The following is a 22,054-nucleotide window of genomic DNA, read 5'->3' as shown; positions in this document are numbered from 1 at the left end:
TGATGCTTGGGTCGGTGGCTGTCAGTCTGTTTGTTCTTGCTTTGCTTCATTCTCTGACTTTCTGGTGCTGAGAAGGGAGAGAGGGCAGGTGCAGGGGTTACCCAGTGAGCTGGTACTGTTGGCTTTCTGTGGTGTGTGATAGTCGTCTGTAGGTCCTGGCACAGAATGCACCTTTGTCCAAATGGATAGATCCACAACTCCTTCACTGAGTCCTTGCCATCTGTGCTTCAAACAGTGGCATTCCTTTAACGTGAAGGTCTCTTGCTGCTGTTAAAACCCTTTGGATGAACGTTGCTGTGCTGAGGTTGACAGGCAAAGTCTAATCTGCTTTGCACGTGGGGTGACCTTTTACTCTCATAGTAAGCTCAAGGAGCAGTCACAAAAAATTCCCCCTGGAAAAACTTGTTCCTTACAGGCTTTTAACATCTGTAGAAATTGTCAGACTTGTGTGAGCAGCAAGTCAGGGCCTTGGTTTCCAGTAAGGCACAACGTACACACAGCGAGTGTGGTCTAATAGGCCTTTTCCCCTTCCAACACTGTCAGTCTCGGGGTCTACTCTGCAATATGTGCATCTGAACACATGCCCAGGGTTAGAGCCCTGGTGTTCTGGCTGTGCTAAATTGGAAGGAACACTGTTCTGTCCTAAAGGGCCTGCAATCAAAAAAAATTAAACCAAACAAACAGGGGTTAGGGTTGCTGGGAGGTCACTTAGCCTGTCTTGTGTGAGAGAAGAGGGATTGCCTTGGGGTCTTGTGAATGTCATACAGAAATATTTCAGTATGAAATTGTGCAGGTTACACCTAGGGTTTTTTTAGGTGTCTCTTCTCAAGTAGTTTTAACCAGGATTGTGATCTTCAGCCTGTCTATTACAGTAGCATGAATGTTGGCCTGAGGGGCGTAGGAGTGGAGGCAGGGCTGTGTTAGTGGTAGGACTGGCTTATGTCAGATCAAAGGGTTTGGGAAATTACTATCTGAATTGAGCTGCCAGGGTGTGTTACCTTCTGGCAGTGAGTTCACAGTCTCTCTTCTGTGGGTGGATTTTTGTATTACATATTGAGGTGAGCCTGAAGGTCATGTCAGACTGAGGTCCATTTTTGTTGAAGTTGTACAGAAACTGGTAATTGGCATCTCTTATGATCCCAAAGAAGCTTATGATCCCAAAGACAGGCTGAAGCAACTTGTTTTGAACTGTTGGCTGATATTTACTTAATGATCTTAATCTGATTGAAGAGGAGAAAACCCTCATTTATCTGATGTGAAGGATTTCATTGCAGGAAACTTTGAAGGCAAACGTCAAAGGAAGCCCACTAAAAAGCTCTTGGAATCCAATGATTTGGACACTGCCTTTATGCCAAAGAAGGAGGAGTGGACTCCCCAAAAGAAGGTACTTTCCTTCCAGCTCTTTTGAAAACTGGATAGAAAACAAGCCTAGACAGCTTGAATGAGCCACAGTGCAATGGGATGTGGTTTTCTCTTGGCTGAGGTCCAGGAGCAAAGGTCCACCCTTCCCAAAGGTGCTGCTTGCTGTGTTATGATGAGGAAATCTACTGTTCCCCACCCCTCCCCACCAGGGTCGTTTTGGCTGTAAAATCTCCTTTCTTGATTGATTTTTATGGAAAAGGAGTCATCTGGTTGCTGGCTGGGAATGTGTGAGCAGAATTGTTCTTGTGCAGAGGCTTTCTGTCATGTTGCAGCGTGGCTTGAGCTTGAACCTAAGACTTTGTCCTTTCCCATCAGATTCCCTCTGAGCAGTGTTTCCTTCCCAAGTGAGCTGATGAACAAGCATAAATACAAAGCTTGTAGCAGGATGGAGGCTTGAGTTGAATCATGTGTAGGATACAGTGCTTGGTTTAGATTTTTAAAGAAAATGATGCTCTTTCCTCACTAAATACTCAATATTCAGTGATAGAATTTGAAAAAAAGCAACTTGTATTTATTTCATGTGGTGTATGCACACAAGACTTGTTGCCACAGTTCTAAGGTTAAGTAATAACACTTCTTTCTTTTTTTGAGTGGCACAGTTTTAGTACAGTTATCACAATTGCAGTAATGCAGAGGTTGGTATATTCCAGTCTTAGACTGTAAAAGTGTAAAGCTAGAGAGTCTCTCTTCCCAGCACCTTACAGGGGTTTGCAGCCTTTTTGGGAGAGCTCTGAAAACAGTGGATGATGCTGGTGAGCACAAGACAGAGCAGCTGACTCAGCATTTCTCTGAGCCCAGAGACTGACCTTTACATGTGGGATCTATCACACACATAAAGCAAATGTTTTCTTGTAAAATCCCTAATGACTGATGAATGAATTCATGACCTGAACTGTAAGTTTCATGTTGCAGTCGTTCGTGAAGGCTGTGTGGCTGAGGAGTGCACACCTCTGTTCTGCATCTGGTGACTTGACTCTCCTGTGTGTTTGTAGGGTACTGGCCCTTCAGAGAGCGACAGCTCTGAGCTCTACTCACCAGCCCACTTTCAGGAGCTGGGAGAAGGTAAGTGAAGGCAGGGATGGTGGGACAGGCTGTTGGTGAGATTTGGATCGGTGCCTGTGGCACTACGTGTGTGTGTGTGTGTGTGTGTGTGTGTGTGTGTGTGTGTGTAAGGACTTGGTCATTAGCAGATAAGAAGTACTGAGACTGTTTATTTCCAGTATAGTTATACTTTTGATTTCCCTCTGGAAAGTGGAGAAGTGTATTCATGTTTCTGTGAGAAGCTGTTCACTTCTCACTGATAGTCTGTGTGCTTGAAGGGAGCTTGTCAGCACAGGTCCTGTAGCAACATGCTGTCTTTTGCCTGATGACATGCTGTGACCAGGCCCAGCAGTGACTCCCTGTCCTGTGGACAGCTACTCCTTTCCCTCCTGCCTTTGAATCCCATCAGTATCAGCATGAGAAGGTTTCTATTGCAGTGCAGGAGGAGGTAGTAATGAACATTTGATTAGCAGCGTAAGCTTTGTGTTGGTACCATTTCTTATTTTGTGCTAGGTGGGCTGTCTCAGCACAGTGATGCCGTTCTGCAGCCCAGCAAAATGATCTTAAACCAGTAAGAACTAGGTTTCCTCTGAAAGCTGCAGGGCAGAAGACAGAGTACCTAGAGGCTGGTGTTGCCCCAGTCCTTAGTCCTTCAAAGAACATAGAACCCAGCCTGGAGCTCTCAGAAAGGGGGTAGAACTTGCTGGTGTCACCTGTAGCAAGGAAATTATTTCTGCATTTTCTTTGAATGGTCTTTCTGGTTCATCCTAGCTTCTGAAAAGCTCTTGGAGAAACAGCGGAAACGGAAGAGACAGCGCCATACCACTGCTGCAGTCCATTCCAAGAAGGAGAAAAATGAGGAGGGGCTGGGGGAGACCCCACACTCTGAGGTACTTATAAGGTCTTCTTACATGCTGTTGTCCCTATGTCCTGTCTATACTTCCCAGGGCATTTGGCAGAGCCTAGACCAGGGCATCCTTGGCTGTCTGGCCAAACTGGAAGTTTGTCCCACTGATGCAGTTTTATGGCTGAAAATACCACCTTGATTTAGTAGCTATTTTGTGATCAGTGCTTAACTTGGGCTCTGTTTTTAAACTGCTACTCAGCTAATTCTCCGGGGGGGTGTCGTTCTGAGTGGATGGAACCAGGTTTTGCCTGGCATCTTGCTTTGCACCTCAGAAAATCAAACTGCTGTGAAAGGTCTTCTCTGGTGGTGATGGTGGGAATCTTGCCCTTGCACCAGTATGAAGCACAAGCACTAGACTGGTTTTCAGCTCCTGGTGTGCTTGCACCTGCACACCAGGGTGAGCCAAGAACCTCCTTGAGAGGGCTGGGGGGGAACTGTTGACTGCTCACAAGAGCCTCTGATTGTGTTCTGCCATCCAGCAGAAAGGGATAATTGGGGCAACCTCCTACTGCATCCCAGCAGGGTCAACGTACAAATCTCTCTGACAAACACATTTTGCCTTTTAGGAATGAGCCAGGTATCACCAAATGTAGGGAAAGCAAGACTTCCTGGGACAGGCAGGACACCTCTGGGCCTCTCGCTATCGCCTCCCACTTCCAGTGGCCCAGGTTCAGCAGCAGGCAGGATAGTCAGTATGTATTTTAGGAGCCAGTTATAGATATATATTGTTATATTTGTTGTTGTTACACAGTATCCAGGAGAGCACAAACCTCACACCACTTTTAACAGTTCCAGCCACTGTACTGCTTTCTGGAAAGGGCATTTCTGATGAGGTCAATAATTTAGGGTTATACCCTTGGACCATTGAAGCCTTCCTGTGCTGATGTTAGTGCTCTTTCTGAAGTGTGCTCATCTGACATCGTGTTTCAAAGCAGCCTGTACAAATATCTTTGCCAATGCTGGGGAGAACAGTTAACACTGTCTGTAGTTAAGTCCCCACTAAGAGACTGGCCTGGCTCTGAGGCAGCAAATTCTCTGTGAAAAGAGGGGCTGTTCAGAGCAGCAAAGATCTAGGCCATGGGTCAGAATCCTGCACCCACCACTCACTGCAGAGGAAGCCCAGTTTTAACTGCCTCCAGCCTTAGACAACTGTGTTGAGTACTTGAAGTTAATTACGGTGTGAACCATGCCAAACAGAAATGTCAGTGCTTGGCACCTTTGCCAGCATCTGTTTCTGTGTGATTGTGTCTCTTGAGCTGCTGTGGTGAGTGTGTTCATCCCTTGGCTTAGATGAGTACATGGGTTCTGGTGAGTACTGGGGTGCTGTGGACATGCAGTTGTGCTTCCAGGTGGAATTGGGACCGTGCTGGTCCCTCGGTGACTTTGCACACACCAGGCAAAGAACTCCACTTTGAGCTCAATGGTGCTAGAAGAAATAGATGATCTGATCATACAGCAGTGAAGCCTGGAACCCAGCTGCCTGCCAAGGAAAAGAGGGCAGAGGAAAGCTTGTCAGTCGAGGCTGAGCTAAGCAGGTTTCTCTGTCCTTACCTGTCCGTGGAGCCAGGAGTGCACATTTACAACATCAGGGCAGTAAGAGACTGAGAAAAGGGGATGGAAAATGCTGCTGAAATGGTTGTCAAGGTTCTAAGCCAAGGTCAGGCTGTGCCAAAGAACAGGCCATGCTTTTGGGGATGTGCCAGACACAGGAGCAGGGATAGCTCTGGAAGAAAACCAGAGATGAGCCCTTCTTTCTACAGGAGGTATGTAGATTTGTAGTGTTGCAGTGCTCATGCTGGGCAGAGGAAGGAGGGGGAACAGTGACAGGTCTTCTGAGTGATGGCTGTGAGTGGAGATCCCCTTCTCTCTGTTCACAAAGGATAGGCTTTGCCCATCCTACCTAGCTCTGATGTTCCCTTCCCTATGCAGTTCTGGGAGCAGTGTTAGAATAAGGCTGAGATCATGGCATGTGGAATGTGTGGATTGACCAGCTGTTTTCAGAACTGAATTGGATGTGTTTAGGCTGACAGAGCAGGGCTAGAACATGCTGTGCCACCCTGGGCAGTGTGAGCCTAGTTGTTAAGTAACATTGCTACTAGCAAATGCTTTCAAATCCAGAGAGGGAGCTGCTGATTAATGTTCTAGGACTCCTCGATCCATTTTAGTGTCCCATTTCATTAACACATGAAACATGTTCATCAGGGTTCAAACCAAGGAGTCCTGCAGCCATGGAAGTCCATGGTCCTTTAGCCAGGGGAGAAAGCTACCAGAAGGATAGAAAGACAAACCAGTTCTAAATCCCACGTACCTCTGCCTGTAGCCAATCTGAGTATGTCCCCCTGCTTCCAAAACACTACCTTGAAGCCTTAGCTACAGTAGGAAGCTGATGCCACTGACTGCATGATATGTGGTTCTTGTTTACCAGCACCCTGCCCCTCCTGACAGGGACCTCAGTGACCATGAGAGGGGCTGAGCTCACTGTGTCTGTAACTCTAGGGCCCCAGCACAAGCAGAAGCTACAAGCTGACATTGTTTGCCCATACCAGTAGCTGATTAACCCTGCACTTGTTCTCCATTACAGTGACCCAGGGTGTGACTCTTGGGGATGGTCCTGTGCAGGGCTAAGAGTTGGACTTGATGATCCTTGTGGGTCCCTTTCAACTCAGTATATTATGAGATTCTGTGACCTATGAAAGCCTGAGATCACTGCTGGGCTGAGCAGAAGAGGAAGCACCTCTTCTGAGGTGCTGAGAATAGGAGGACCTGTGCTGTAAGCTGTCCTTGGAGCACTGGTCACCAGTGCTGCTCCTGAAGCATTCCAGGAGCCAAAGCAAGTGTTTGGGCCAGAGAGCTGCCCTGCAGCAGACTACATAATTCCTAGCAGAAATACAACTGCAGGAGGAGAAGTATTGTAGCACTTAACCTGGAGAAGATGCATATAGAGGCAAAGATGGCTGTTAAGTTCTTAGATGGTCTTTTTGCCAATGCTGTAGAGACCTTTCCTCTCCCTTTGCCAGGGCTGTGTGGTAGGGTGGCAGCAGCTTATGTGCTCCTTATCAGTTTTCCCACAGGCTGCATCGCTACCAGCCTTCCCACAAGACTGTGCTGATAGTCAGCGAGGCTGTACTCTGTAAGGTGTGTTGGACTGGCAGTAGTTTATAGCTGGGACTTTGCTGCTTTTTTTTTTTGTGCTCAATAAAGGCAATTTATACCATTCATCTTTGTACTGTGTGCATTAATATACCCTCATTGCTTCACAGAACTCACATGGCTTTAAAATGTCCCCAAATAAAATCATACTGCTCCATTCAGGGAATGGGGAAGAAAGACAACAATACCAGGCAAAGGAAGCATCGTTAGAACAAAATACCACCTCCAGGTTTTTCCAGCTTTAAACTTTAGAAGATCTTTATGTCCTTGCTTTGCCCTGACTTAAATGTTTTCAAAAGGCATTCAGTTCAGCTTACAAGTTTTAGTAGCACCACAACTCAGACTTTCCTATACAGAAAGTGGTGCAAAGCTCCCTCTTGTGATCGTTTGCTGGACACTCTGCACCAAGCAGGCCTGGAGGTGTGGGAGTGATGTCTGCTGCCTCTGCCAGCAGCTTGAATTCCTTACAAGGTCTCTCAAGTGTACAGTTTGTGTCTGTGTGTACACGGGGTACGGCTTAGTGACCCAAGAAGGAACTGACATCTATGCACTGGTCTCACTCAGCTAATTGCAGTGAGCCAGGATGTTAAAAAATGGCAGAGTCCTTAAAATGTTTTTGCTCAAAGCACTTAGCTGAAGGCATCACTTTGGTGGAGAATTAATGGCTCTTAAGTTGTACCCACTCTGGAGTGGCAGCTGGGGCTGGTGAGACCAGTGAAGTGTTTTTCCCTAGACTATACCCGAGAGGGCTCAAAGTTGGCAGGATGGTGTTTCCTAAGTCTTAGTTGCCTGTCCTGACAAAATCTGTGCCAATGCTGCCATGTGTAGCTCCAGGACAACAGTATCTTGTGGTAGAAACAAGTGTCGCTAGGATACCTGCTGCTCTCCTTCCCTCTAACTCTAAAGTGCTTGGGCAGGTCCCATGGGCATGTCAGATACCTTGGGAAGCCTTGTGGCAGGATCCCTGACTTGGCCCATAAGGGTGCAATTGGGCCTTTATAATTTGAAATCCACTGTCCCACAGGATGCTCTTCCACCAGTAGATGTTACCAGCAGTGCTGTGGCACTTGCGCAGGACAGATGCTTGTGGGAGACTCTGCACCCCAGGCAGGGTGGGGTGTAGGTGCCCTGCTGTGCTGCTCACTTTTGGATTCACAGAATGTGTTGAGTTGGAAGGGACCCACAAGGATCATTGAGTTCACACCAGGCTTTGAATAGCTTCATGCCTGTATTTTACATGGGTTAGGACATGCTGAGATGAGTGTGGGGAAAAGTATAGTTCATTTAGTGAGTGACAGCTGCTATGAAGATTGAGGTTTTTCATTTGTGTTTCCAGTACAAGTAGAAATTGGAATGCTTCTCACTATTTCAGCCTACCTGATTTGTTTCCATTCAGGGCATGAATGACTGCTTGCTAAGAGAGGGGTTATGCACAGGAAGATAATTGAGTGTGTATTTTTTAATCACCTAATAAACTCAGATCCCTTTCCTTTTTTATAAGTCTTTTGGTGGAACTGTATAGGGCATGTTCTCTCCAGGGTGGGTAACACACAGAGACCAATTGCCAAACCTATTACGTGCCTATGGCTGAATTTGTAGTTTCCAGGTCAGCTACTGACAGCCCTGACTCTGGTTTTCTGGTTAAAGGGGGAGACGTCGATTCATGGGACAGCTGCAAGCCCAAAAGAGGGTAATGAAGAGGGGTCAGAGAATGACCATGGAGTGCCTTCGTCCAAAAAGATACAGGGGGAACGTGGAGGAGGAGCAGCTCTCAAGGAGAACGTGTGTCAGGTAGTGTTCTTGAAGAAATCACTTTGCCACTGTAAAGGGTTTTTGTGTAAGTTCTGAGACACGCTGGTGCTCCAGGTAAGCCCAGGGAGCCTCAAGGTGCTTATTGTAGAATTAATCAAGTTTTTGTGCTGTTTTGAGCCTTTCCTCTGCAATAGCCTTTCCTCCTACTAAGCTTCACAGGTGTTAATGAGACGTGACCAGTGCAGGATTCATTTTAACTGATGGGTGGTATCAGGGACTGGAAGGCAAATGGCAGTGGGGATGCACAAATCACCTGACTTTACTGACACAAAGAAAATGTAGCATTTTTCCACAGGAGTCCACAGCTCTGGCCAGCACGTGGATGGTTGTTGTCTGGGAAGGAGGTTGCTCAGAGCTGTGTTTCTTTCCCCACAGATCTGCGAGAAGCCAGGGGAGTTGTTGCTGTGTGAGGCACAGTGCTGTGGTGCTTTCCACCTGCAGTGCCTTGGGCTCTCCGAGATGCCAAAGGGCAAATTCATCTGCAATGAGTGTTCCACAGGTATGGCAGCTTCTGTGTGTGTGCAGTTTCAGGGTGCTTCCTGCCAGCTTACCTGCCAGCTGGAGGGCTGTTCCAACAGCAGGGCTGTTAACTAGCTCTCAGTCCTCAGATTATTGGTTTGCTGTCTGATAATGACTTTCTAATTAAAATCATAGAATGGTTTGGGTTGGAAGGGACCTTAAAGATCATCCAGTTCCGCTCTGTGCCATGAGCAGACACACCTTCCACTAGACCAGGTTGCTCCAAGGCCTGTCCAACCTAACCTTGAACACTTCCAGGGATGGGGCAGCCACAGCTTCTCTGGGCAACCCATTCTCCGGTGAGTGCCCCACCACCCTTACAACCAAGAATTTGTTCCAAATATCTAATCTAAACCTACTCTCTTTTTGAAGTCACTAACAATGGCTTCAAATATTAACTGGTCTTACTGTTGATTCAGACATGTAGGGTGCAAAGAAGTGAATGTCCAGTATCTGGTGGGAAAGAGAGAGGGAAATTCTTATCTGAGACTAGGGAGAGACGGCTGGTGGGGAGGGTGAGTCTGATGCGGGCTGAAAATGTTAGAGTAGGGTTGCTAATTTTATGATTTTCTTCTTTTTTCCCTGGCCTGAAGTCCCAGCTATAATAATATTTTTTTCAATCTGGAGTTTTGTTGCAACTGCAGGCAAAACTAGCCTAGTGCAGAGAGCTGTGCTCTGGGATGGGTGCAGCCAGGCTGGGAAGTTGTGCTGTGCTATCACACAGCCTGGTGGACGCATCAGGTCCTCATTTAGCCTTCCTGTGCGACCGGTGTGTTCTCTTTCTCCAGGGGTCCACACCTGCTTTGTGTGCAAGAGCTGTGGGGAGGATGTGAAGCGGTGCCTGCTGCCCCTCTGTGGGAAGTATTACCACGAAGCCTGCATACAGAAATATCCACCCACAGTCATGCAGAACAAGGGCTTCCGCTGCTCCCTGCACATCTGCATGACCTGCCATGCCGCTAACCCAGCAAACATCTCTGCGTCTAAAGGTACTGAGTCTTTCGGGGTGGTCTAGGTGGTGCAGTTATGTGCTTTTTCTTTGTTTCACATCCACTGTGCAGCTACCTGGTCTTTATGTTGCCTTTCTGTCCTTGCCACATGTTGTTTGCTGAGGAATAGCTTCTCCCAGAGGAGTAGAAGGGGTGATGTGAGGCAGCTGCTCAGCGGCACTGCTCGTGGTCATACATGGCAGCTGGAATGTTCTCAGGCTTTCCAGAGGCTCAGATTCCTGCATGCCCAGCCACACCACGTGCCTTGCTGGTTTTCTCAGCAAATCCTTGGAGCTGTACAGACACACTCATGCTTCTCCAACCTGCTTCTCCAACCTGCTTCTCCCTGTGCCAGTGCTGCAGATAGTGCCTTTCTTAGAAGCACTGGCTGTCAATGCAGTGGAAGGCAAACTATGATTTTGTTCTAGTTCTCCTTTTATTTTAATGTAAACTCTTGTCTTGTAGTAGTAACACCCTTGGGCTAAGCTTCCCAGGCAAACATTTGTTGGAGCTGTTTGCAGCAATACCTTGACCTTTATCTCACAGGATTAAACTTAAAACTTTTATGTGATTGCCGTGTATGTTTGCTTCTAAAGCTGCCTTTCTTTAAATCCTTGGTATCTTAAGGCAAGTGTCAATAAGACCAACTATTTTTGTCCTCAGGGTCTGTGTTAAAGTTGCCTTTTTTCCCCCCACGTATCTTGCTGTAGAAAACAACACCAAGGCCTAAAGCCTGCAGCCCACAGCCAGCCACGTCCCCACTGAACATTTGTTGACTGGCTGCAGCTTCTTGGTGGTCACATTTACCCCTTTTCTCCCACCTCTTCTTCCTGTTTGTAGTCTGCTGTGAGGAACCGAAAACAGGCTCTCAAAAACCTTGCATAAATTAGGTGTGTAGGCAAGTGCATTGCCTGGAAGTTCTGGAATTTCAGGGTAAAATCTGATAAAGTAAAAAGGCAAGTGCTGATGTTTTCAGAAGCTACGTGGATTGATTTCACTATGTGCAGCTAAGCACTTGGAACACCCCCTCTGTAATTACTGTCTGAGCTGATTTAGTAATTATATGTGTATGATAGGAAGCAGTCCCAGTCTGTGAACTCTTGAACTGTTTCTGCACAGCATGCAGGAGGTTTTTCACTTGTAAATAATACTATTTTATCTGTGTTATATACAAATATGTATTAAAGATTTATATACAATATGTTATATTAAATAATTTAATAGGAATCTAATGAATATGTCAGTGATGGTCTATGAAAATTAAAGGTCACCTTCCTTTTCCAAAGCTCATTCTGAGCTTAGATATGAAGAGAGTCTAGTTTTAGAAGGAAAGAGTCATCCTCCTTTAGAGGTTCACTGTGTTCTGGTGTGTTCTGGTGCTAGGTCGCCTGATGCGCTGTGTGCGGTGTCCGGTCGCGTATCACTCCAACGATTTCTGCCTCGCTGCTGGCTCCGTGGTCCTCGCCTCCAACAGCATCATCTGCCCCAACCACTTCACCGCACGGAGGGGCTGCCGCAACCACGAGCACGTCAACGTCAGCTGGTGCTTTGTCTGCTCGGAAGGTGAGACGGTCTGCGCAGGGTCCCCTGTCACCAAGGAATGCCCTGACAGGGATTCATTAGAGGGGGCAGAAGCTTTTCCCACCCAGAGTGTGCCAGTGAGAACTACAGAGAAACAGACTGCCTTCCTATCCATCCGTATTTAAGCCTAACTTCAGGCTAGGACCTTTTCTAGATCCTTAGAAGGGTTCTTTTTGTAGCGTGAGTAGGGCCCAACTTTTTAGAAGAGCTTGCAGGAGAGCATCGTTCCTTTTTCCCAGCTGTATCTCTCTGGAAGTGTTGAATCCAGGGCTTCTGTACAGTGACTGATAAATTCCTCCTCCTTCTCTTTGCAGGGGGCAGCCTTTTATGCTGCGAGTCGTGCCCGGCTGCATTTCATCGTGAGTGTCTAAACATTGAGATGCCAGAGGGAAGCTGGTATTGTAATGATTGCAAGGCAGGCAAAAAGCCACACTACAAAGAAGTAGTCTGGGTGAAAGTTGGGCGCTACAGGTAGGTGAAGGTAGAACAGACTTCTCCCCATCCCTTCTTCATGGAGTGCTCATGGTGATGGAGCTGAGAAGCTGCTCCTCTCTAGAGGGTTCAGTGCAGCAGCCTCTGACTTTTTTTGCATGCACATAGCTGGTAAAATGTAAGCTTTCCTCCTCCAGTAGCTTCCTGTCTCCCCACCAGCCTTGCTGATAGCCCTCACACAGACTTTCCCATGTCCCCATGCAGTAGCATACTTCTGAGGTGGCTGGAAGTGGGGAAGCCAGGGGTTTCATCTGCTCTTCCCTGTGTTGCAGGTGGTGGCCAGCTGAGATTTGCCATCCTAGGACAATTCCTGTCAATATCCAGAAAATGAAGCATGACATCGGTGAGTTCCCTGTGCTGTTCTTCGGCTCCAAGGATTACCTGTGGACACACCAGGCTCGTGTGTTCCCTTACATGGAAGGTGATGTCAGCAGCAAAGACAAGATGGGGAAGGGCGTGGATGGCATATACAAGAAAGGTAACTTTTCTTTATCCAGGGAAGTGTGCATGGTGTTTTCCTCTTCATTCCCATTTGGAGAAGTGGCATTCCTCTAACAGAGGAAGATGTCTTCTTGTAACTAAAGTGAAATGAAATTTGTAGAATGAGCTGCTGCTTGTGTATCATCCAGGACACTCAGAATATTTGTTTGACTCCCAGAGAGGCAAAAGGGTGTGCAGATCTTGAATGCTTCTCTGACGTAATCTCTCGAAATCCAAGTGAGCTGCTGCTTTATCAGCTTCCCTTTGTCTAATACAATCATTATCTCTATACAAAAATGCACTTGAGAGTTGTGATGCAGCTGCTGGTGCCTCTGCCCAAGAGGGCAGGCAAAGATAGCCACCAGTTGGCTACCCATGGGTAGGTCTCTGACTGTAATTCCTGCACTGCCCTGCTGCTTTGGCCTTTTCTTCACCCCGTTCCAGTGAGCCTTTGCCTCTGGAGTGCAGAGCCAGGCTGGTTTGCTTGTGGAACTGTGAGCACTGGGTGGGCAATGGCTGCCCAGCTCTGTGTGAGCAGAGGGAGTTCCTCATAACACAGCCTGTTCTTTCACTTAGCTCTTCAAGAAGCTGCTGTGAGATTTGAAGAGTTGAAGGCACAGAAAGAACTGAGACAGCTTCAGGAAGACAAAAAGAACGACAAGAAACCTCCTCCCTACAAACATATCAAGGTGAGGGGAGGTGGTGGGGGGCAGGTGCAGAAGAGAAGCCTTGAGCTGTCGGTGCAGGTGATTTACAGGTATACAGAAACATTTCTACTGTTTGGGTGTCTGGCTGTGTTTAAAGGTGACTTTGGTCCTCTTGGCATCCTCAGTTGTTCTCCAATTCCAGTTCATCTATGTGCAGGGCTGCAGCAAGCTTGGCACCAATAACAGAGGTGCTCTCATTTCCTGGAACAGATCTGGACATGTCTGTGTTGTCCTTGTCAGTTGTGTGGTCTGAAGGAAGTGTCTATCTTGAGAACTTGGGAGAATGCTGGTAATGCTCAATATGCTCAAATGCTTCATGTTGCTGATGGCAAGGTGGGCAAACTAGGTGGTGCAGGACAGGAGGTGGTCTGGGTACAGTGCAGCAGAGCTCCATGGAGGGCGGTAACCCACAGTATCTTGTATCATCTCTGCTATTCCTTTTTATCTCTTTCTGTATCAGTGACTGAAGAGAAATACTAAAGGGGGTGTACATGCTGAAATACCAACCCTTTTCCTCAGTTTTGGGTAACTGTTCATGTTAAGGGCTGTATTTGGAGTTAGAGTTGGAACAGCAATAGAAATGCTACAGGGTGGAGGTGACTTGACAGGAGAGCTAGGGCCATGATGTACCTGTGCATGAGATGTGGGTCCCGACTGACCAGAAACCCGTTGACTCAGGGACTCTGGTTTTTTTTTTTTCATTGCCTCTGTCTGCTCCTTCCCTATTTTATATGGCAAACTGTGGAAACATAACTGTTTGCTGGCACTTTTTGTGTCTAGTTAGAATTTCTAGGCAGGCAGGTATATTGTGCATGAGTTACTGTGCACTGTAAAGAGCACAACTGAATGCTGTGGCAGCAGTATGGGCCAGGCAGTTTCAGTGGAGGAAGTAGTTTCTCATTATAGCTATTTTTAGGCCTGTCTCTGGCCGCAACATGAAGGAACTTTGGAAGCAGTTTGGAGCCTTTGAAATACCCTTTTATATAAATAATAACGGTTGTGGTCATTAGTCATGGCAACTCTTCTGAGATCTGGGTGCAAGCTGTTTGTCTCTGTGAAAGCAAAGCAATTTGCAGGAGCAGATGGTGAACTGAAGAAGGCTTCAGAGTAGAATGGCTGAAGCTGGTTGTGTCCATTCCTGTCCTGGTTTTTTAAGATCAGCACGTCGGGATCCATACCAAGGATCACCAACACAAGAAGCTGCTGCAAAATACATTTGGGATCCTTCATCCTGTCAGAGTTGTGGCTAGTCCAAGCATCACCCTGTTTTGGAGCTGGTTTTGTTCTGGAGAGTAGGGCAGGTGTGCTGGGCATGTGTGGAGAGGCAATGCCAAAGCAGTGCCAGTGTTGGACTGACCTAATCTTTGAGTCTTGCCACTCTTAATGACGTGATGAGTCTGGGTAAGAGATGGAAAGCAGCAGAGGGGAACATGAGTGACAAGGAAGGTCGGAGGTGGGAGGCAGTACTAGGAGGAAAGGGGGAGACAGTGTTGCAGAGATTAATGAGGGATTTCTTCAGGGTTTGCTTTTAAACAAAGGAGGAGGATCAGGACTGGTCCAGTCTCAGGCAGGTTGTCAGCGCGGAAACTCTGCCCTGTGGGTGGGACTAGATAAATTATATGGGGGGCTGGAATAGTTTTGCTAAATGATCCCTTCCTTTTGTGTTCTGGGAGAGGAAAGTGAGCCAATGGCTCACCCGGGGAAAGAACAGTAAGGAGCTTTTCTTCAGTGTCTCTCTCCAAAGTCCTGACTCTCTGTTGCCTGCCTTTCAGCGTTCGCTGCCTTTAACCAAACCCAAGGGACCCAGCTCATGCCACAGACACGCCAGTCGCTTCTCCACCTGGTGCTGCACTCTGCTTCCTTCTGGAGCGGTTTTTAAAGAGCTCCTTGGCTTATCTCTGAGCTCATCTCTGTGCCTTCCAACCCCAGCCTTGTCTGGTTTGGCTTCCATTAACATCTGCAGGACAGTTGGGTAGGGAGGTAACTGCGTGGTAGGCCGTCTGTCACAGGTCTGCCAGCCAGGTTCTCGTAGTGACATCTGAGGGCACAAACCAGCCTGATGGTATCATTAAAAAACCAGGGCAGTAAGGAAAAGCTAAGGAAAAGCACCTGGCACTCAGACTGTAGAAGGTGCAGTTTGATGCAGAAAATGGTTTGGTGTTGATCACAGGTATGGTGTGCGCCCAAGAGGGAGTGCTGGGCCACTTGCGCTGGATGTGGTCACAGTGGTGATGGGAGGGGGGCACTTTCCAGGGTCACATATTACACACTGCACCAGGTGATGCTAATGGGGGACCCACATCTTCCTGAGCTCTTCCCTTTAACCCTGTGCCTCTTGAAATAGTGTTCCCAGAAGTACAGCTGTGCCTATACTCATGTCCTTCTGCCCTCGCTGTAACTAACTCACTGCAGCACATCAGCTCGTAGGCAGGGGTTGAGTGTAGAAGTGCCTGTCAGGATAACCCGTTGTTCCCAAGAGCTCATGTCCTTCGTGTGCATTGAAGGTGAACCGGCCAGTGGGGAAGGTGCAGATCTTCACTGCAGACCTGTCTGAGATCCCACGCTGCAACTGCAAACCCACCGATGAAAACCCCTGCGGCCTGGACTCCGAGTGCATCAACCGCATGTTGCTCTACGAGTGCCACCCCATGGTGTGTCCTGCTGGGGAGCGCTGCCAGAACCAGTGCTTCTCCAAGCGCCAGTATCCTGAGGTACAGATCTTCCGCACGCTGGCACGAGGCTGGGGCTTGCAAGCCAAAACAGACATCAGGAAGGTACGTCAAACTGGCTGCAAAGCGCAGAGAGAGATTTTTAGGAAGGAAACAGGAGCTAAGTTTTAGCACAAAGATGGATGTCCCTCCCTCCTGCAGGGAATTTGTCTTGTCTTATCAGCTTATTGTTTTCTCTCTGGCAGGGTGAATTTGTTAATGAGTATGTTGGGGAGCTAATTGATGAAGAGGAGTGCCGAGCCCGAATCCGCTATGCTCAGGAGCATGACATTACCAATTTCTACATGTTGACACTGGATAAGGTATGTGAAAGGAATCATTTGCCAGGATCCTAGACAGAAGTAAAATGATTGCAAAGAAGGCATGATAGTGGTCTTCTCCAACTTGTAAAAAGGTGCTAAGAGTCAATGATGAGCTGGTCTGCATTTCCACTGAAGAGATGACCAGATGAATGGACTTAACATGCAGTAGAGAAGCCTCAGGTTGGATATTAGGATTAGGAGGAAAGTCTGAACTGACAACTTTGGAGTTTGTTCAGAAGAGGTGAGGCAGTTTTCTGAGGACAGTTGTCTGAGGATCATAGATCCTGCTTCAGCATAACAAGGAGAATTTGGTAACCTTGGGATCCTTCCCAGCAGCTGAACCCTGGAGAACCCAGAACTGGACTGATGTGTGCCAGAGAAGGCATTGGCCCTCACATGTACAAGTTTCAGGCGCAGTGAGACCTTCATTTAAGTTCAGATCCCAGGTCTTGCTGTGCTAAGTAGAGCCAATGGAGTTAGTTATACCCATAGATGCCTCAGCGGGTCCTGGACAACAACCAGGTTGTTGGTATGCACTCCTGGCTTTCAGAGGTAAGTTATTTTGTCAGCTGCTTCCCACGCTTTGTCACTCAGCCTTGGAAAGATGAGAAGGAAACCATGAAAGCAAGCATGGAAAAGAGCTGTCAAGTGTGGGACAGGATAACAGTGTGATTATTTTCTGTCTCTCCCCTCGTCTTGCTGGAAGTTCACACTCACCATATCTTGTTCTCCTTGTCTGGCTGATGGGTGGGAGCAGGGGCAAACCCAAGTGTTAATGTCTCTCATTATTACAAAAGCAAATCTCAGTTGCAGCTTCCCTGTCCAGCACAGTCTAGCACATGGCAGTGTGCTGTACACAAGTGTACCTCATTTTACATACTGTTCCTGTTTTCCTTCTATACACTGACGTGCAAGAAATAGGAACTGGTATTTTGCTTTTAAGCAGAAGTTGGGGCCTGGAACCACAGGCACTGCCTTGGAAATGTTGGGGTGGTATTTATCCAGTACTGACACTGCAGGGAGAGCTTGCTTCCCAGAAAGCAGCAGTAACACTGTCTTGGCTGGTCTGGAGCCTGTGTGTCTTTTAAGAGGAAGATGATGTGCAGGAGACTGTAGTTCCATATGATCCGCCAGCGCTGACCAGAGATGTCAGTGCAGGAAATGACAGTTGATTACAATGTGGTTTTCTGGGCTTTTTTTCAATTCTAGGATCGAATCATTGATGCTGGGCCAAAGGGCAACTACGCTCGGTTCATGAACCATTGCTGCCAGCCCAACTGTGAGACTCAGAAATGGTGTGTGAACGGCGACACACGAGTCGGGCTCTTCGCACTTGTAAATATCAAAGCTGGTAAGGAGCTGCACTCTGCCAGTGCCTGCAGTTAACCCTGGGGGGGTTCTGTAATGAAAAAGGGAGGGTTTGTAGCTCCCTGGGAAGAGATTTAATTTTTGGTTTCATGTAGGCATTCATGAGACTTAACACCAGCACTGACGTAACGAAACACAAAGAGCCATGGTATCAATGGAGGTTTGTGGTTCTGATTTACAGGGACAAGACATGGCCCTGCTACAGGGTGGATCCTTTTTAGCTGTAATATGTGCTACAAGCGTGGAGTTTCACTGAATTTTCTATCCACTAAGATCTCTGGGAAGATTAAGAGTTTGGTGTCCTTGTGTAGTGGTGGCAGCCTTCTGTGACATTTATATTACATTAAGTGCTTTTACTTCAGCATTAAAATGTAGTTCATTACAACTTGCTTGGTTTTGATCTGCTTTTGTGCCAGGGACTGAGCTGACTTTCAACTACAATCTGGAATGTCTGGGAAATGGAAAGACCGTTTGTAAATGTGGTGCCCCAAATTGCAGTGGCTTCCTAGGAGTAAGGCCAAAGGTATGGTGCATCCTTTAAGCTTTTGTTCTCCCGCATCACCTCTTTGCATAGACCTGTATGTTCGTTGCAGAGATTTCAGGTCCCAGAGTTAATCCTGTTTCAGTGTGGCTATGAGAACACTGCTTGAAATGAGTTAAATATTCAAGCTTTCATTTTGAGATAGCAGATCTTATACTTCAGTTATCAAAGTTGCTATAAATAACGACGGGAAATTTTATTTTACACCAAAAAAGTAACTGGAAGATTTTTTCAGAATTTTCTGCTTCTTATCATGGCAGTTTCCATTGCACTAGAGGAGCAAAGGATAGGCATGGGATAGACTTCATCAGATAACCAAGAAAATACAACTCAGTTCATTTCCCAAAGTAAAGGGCTGAGTAAATTGTGAGCGTGTATGAAAGGCCAGCAAATGCACATTCCTTCAGGCTGGAGTTGCTTTAGAGCCAGAGGGCTCCTACCTCACTGTCTTTGTTGCAATAAAGTTCCTGGTTTTATCCTGCTTTTAATTTAGTGACCAAAGTTTACACATCAGACAGAAATAAGAAATTTACCATATCTGTAATAGAAAAATCACCAGTTTTTAGAACTCACTGACTTTTTGAGAGCTTTGATTTGCAACTTTGTAATGTTGCAGTAACAGGAATTGATTTCAATTACCTCCTTGTGTGAGCTGGTTCTCACTGGGAAAAGGAAATAACAGGAGCAGTTGGCCGAGTTCCCAGCTGTCACCAGCTAAATCTATGTCTCAGCTGCTGGTTTGTTTCAAGTGCAAGACCAAATCAGTCTGTAATCCCTCTGCTCTGGCATGTGCATTCTGGCATGCCGACAGTTAAGGGTTAAAACTCAGCAGCACAGTTGTTCAGCCCCATCAATATCTAGGGAAGGTTTTGTGAATTCTCCAGGGAGATTAGTTCTGCAGAAAAATTAACTTATAAAAATAAAAAATGGATATCTTCAGAAGTTGACAGATGAGGTGAAATACACATCTGATGTATTTAGTTCTTTTTCAGGTCGCGATTTAAAGTTCAATTGATTTTGTGCTGCTTCTGTGTTATACATGGTTTGACTGTCATTTTTGCCTTGAAATTGCAGGTTGCATGATGGAAATCAGAGGAAGGTGCCCTTTAGTTGGCATTAATGTTCCTTTGTGGTGTCTGAGGCGACTCATTCCATCTTGATGAGATGGGCTAAGAAACAATACCGAGAAAACAGTACTTTGGGGTTTTTTGTTGGTGGTGGTTTTTTTTAATTCCTGCCACAACAGATGCATTTTTAAGCTTCCTGAAGACATAGCAAGACAAAACTGATTATACTCAAGTTCACTCTTGAAAGTGCCCTTTCTAACTTCGAGTGTGGAAGAATGCTTAGGAGTCTATTGTACTACAGGGAGCAAGTGGAATTGCTTAGTCCAGCTGTTAGACCTCTCTTAGACATTCAAATTAGCTGTGAAGGGATTTTCTTGTTCTCTTTGTAATTAGATGGCCAAGGAACTAGACCCTGAGAATAGGTGGGAATAGGTTAGGTGGAGGCATTTCAGTGCCTGCATTTTTAGTGATAAGAAAGACCTGGCTTGTCCCCATTGTCAGGGAGAATGGTGGTATAAAAACAGAAGGATCCACAGGTGAGGAGGAAGGAAACAATTTAGAGATGTAAATCCTTGGTGGCAGGAAAGCTAGATAGCCATCTCTGCAGAGTTCTGAAGTTGTAGGTCTAGAGACCAAGGCTTTTAAATCTTTTGGTGGTTCTGGTGATGCAAACAGTGCCCAATATTTATGCAGAAGAAAAGATGCAGAAGTCACCTTGTAGTCATTGTTTCAGCACACAGAGATGTCCTGCATGCAGAACGCATATTTGAACACAAAAAGATGTAGAAAACGGCACAAAATTTAGCTCATGTCTGCTTAGATAAACTAAACTGATAGTGCTTTGATAAAGTCAGGACTGGGGACAAGACAGCATCCATCTTTGTGGAGCTGAGTGTTTGGCACAAGGGGACGCTTGGCCTGGAGAGGAGGTTAGGAGTGGTCTGAGGACCAGGCTTGAAGGGGGAGTGGGGGAGCAGTGTTGGAGGAAGCCTTAGGCCAGAGAAGAGCACTTAAGTCACTTAGTTGCCTGTCTTGAGAGCAGCGCTAGAGGTTCTGCACAGGTTTCACGTATGGCTGGCAGTGGGGTTTCTCTTGACAGGGTTTGCAGTTTTCTCCTGCAGCAGGAAGGGAGCAGGTGGAAGGGGCAGAGTGCTGCAGTAACCAGGGTTGTCTTGCCCACAGAGCCAGCCCAGCCTCACCGAGGAGAAGTCCAAGAAGCTGAAGAGGCGGCCGCAGATGAAGCGCAGGTCGCAGGCGGAGGTGATGAAGGAGCGAGAGGACGAGTGTTTCAGCTGTGGGGACGGAGGGCAGCTGGTTTCTTGTAAGAAGTCAGGCTGCCCCAAGGTGTACCATGCAGACTGCCTCAACCTGACCAAGAGACCTGCAGGTCAGTGCTCTGCATGGCTGGGCTCTGCTTGGGTCACACTGTTGGCTCGAGGTGGCCCAGGTGCTGCTCGCCATCTTGCACTTGAGTCACAGCATCTTAAAATTTGGAAAAATCTTTCTCACTTGAACAGACCTCGTGGCTCAAATGACACAACCCTGGTTTGCACCCCACTGTGACCACAAAAAGGTGAACTAATTGCTGAAGGGGGAGCTGGTCCTTACCTAAAACATGGTGTTTGTGAGTTGACCCCATCCATGGGGCCTGGCACAGCCCCAACAATAGTTGAGATATTGATCCTCATATTGACCATTTTCCCAAAGTTGAAGACAGTTGAATGAAACAGTATCAAAGCATATTCTCCTGTTCTCCTGCTTTCCGCTTGAAAAGCTGCTCCTAACAGCCTGACTTGAAGAAACAAAGGATTGCCAGCTCTGTTACATGTTTTTTTTGCATACTGAGACAAATTATTGTCTCGCTCCTTTTCCAGCTTATACAACACAGCTTCTCATTGCAGCTCTTATTTTCTAAAGTTTTTATTCTTAGTCTGTTCTGGACTGCATCCCACTTGCCTACACATTTTTAAAAACTGAAAGTATTTTAACAGCATTGCACCCAAGGCCTTGCTAACTCTGACAGAAGAAAATAATTATATTTTGTGTTTTACATAAAATTTCTTGGGAAAATATGTTTGACTTGTCTTGCAAAAATAGTTTTTATATTTATGTGAGGTTTGTTATTTTCCTTATCATTCTTGAGTTTTTTACTTTATCCTTTTCACATATTTATTTTATTTCTTCCTCCTGCAATCCTACACTGGTCTTCATATAATTACACCTTGTTCATGCAAAAGCATCTGTCCAGTTAAATTCTGAGCCTGTCCAACTGGATTTTTGCAGTACCTCACAGCCTTGTTGTTACCTACCTGTTTATGTAAGAGTATTTTGGTGTTCTGCTTCTAGAAATTTAAATTACAATACAGATTAAAATATAATCCTGAAGGATGTAGTTTGAAATGCCTCCTCAGTTTACCACAAGACCATTGATAGGTGTTTTTTGATAATGATTTTCAGTCAGTTGTAGCAATTTTACTTTTTTTACACATAGGCTGTGATTTCCATAGCCTGCTCCTCAGAGTATCATGCAAGACATGAAAGGTTCAGCACTTTCTACTTCAAATGTTTCCTCTGCCATGGGCATTACTGTCAAGTAATTGGAGTTTCCTGCTTGTTTGCATGTTGCTAATTGTGTGATCTTACTTCCAAGAGCTCAGGGCTGTCTCTGGAGAGAGTGCTTATTCATTAGGCCTTTTATTCTGTCAAAGATCATTAAAGTGGTTTGATAGGATTGATGTTTCCTGCAACAAACTAGCAGATTTTGACCTTTTATTTTCCATCTATACAAATGACCTCTATAAGGATGGTCCTAGAGTCTTTTCAGTGGCCCGGCTGAGTTGAGTGTGGCTCTCTGGGATGCTTCTGGTGCAGGGGGAGCAGTGGCAGCCTGTGCTGCAGCATTGTGAGCCAGGAAAGGGGGAAACCATGTGAAGTGTTAAACATCCCC

General features: G+C 46.5%; 1 protein-coding gene across 10 annotated transcripts in view; it reads left to right on the top strand.

The window, feature by feature from the left end:
* NSD1 (nuclear receptor binding SET domain protein 1) overlaps window positions 1-22,054 on the top strand; it is a 61,519-nt gene that overhangs the window by 29,739 nt on the left and 9,726 nt on the right. For all 10 annotated transcript variants that reach the window (XM_051794362.1, XM_051794360.1, XM_051794359.1 and 7 more), the window contains 15 exons: window positions 1,275-1,384; window positions 2,415-2,484; window positions 3,235-3,353; window positions 8,168-8,311; window positions 8,708-8,831; window positions 9,640-9,840; window positions 11,224-11,403; window positions 11,736-11,892; window positions 12,186-12,391; window positions 12,970-13,082; window positions 15,605-15,874; window positions 16,015-16,131; window positions 17,341-17,482; window positions 17,916-18,022; window positions 20,290-20,494. In XM_051794362.1, coding sequence (XP_051650322.1) covers window positions 1,275-1,384; window positions 2,415-2,484; window positions 3,235-3,353; window positions 8,168-8,311; window positions 8,708-8,831; window positions 9,640-9,840; window positions 11,224-11,403; window positions 11,736-11,892; window positions 12,186-12,391; window positions 12,970-13,082; window positions 15,605-15,874; window positions 16,015-16,131; window positions 17,341-17,482; window positions 17,916-18,022; window positions 20,290-20,494 — 2,265 coding nt within the window. The remainder of the gene's footprint in view (window positions 1-1,274; window positions 1,385-2,414; window positions 2,485-3,234; window positions 3,354-8,167; window positions 8,312-8,707; window positions 8,832-9,639; window positions 9,841-11,223; window positions 11,404-11,735; window positions 11,893-12,185; window positions 12,392-12,969; window positions 13,083-15,604; window positions 15,875-16,014; window positions 16,132-17,340; window positions 17,483-17,915; window positions 18,023-20,289; window positions 20,495-22,054) is intronic.

This window comes from Manacus candei, unplaced genomic scaffold (assembly GCF_025592945.1).
Source record: "Manacus candei isolate 608988 ecotype Guabito, Panama unplaced genomic scaffold, ASM2559294v1 h1tg000037l, whole genome shotgun sequence".
NCBI lineage: Eukaryota > Metazoa > Chordata > Aves > Passeriformes > Pipridae > Manacus > Manacus candei.
Note: the sequence above shows the minus strand (reverse complement) of the source record. Positions and strands in the feature narration are given on the sequence as shown.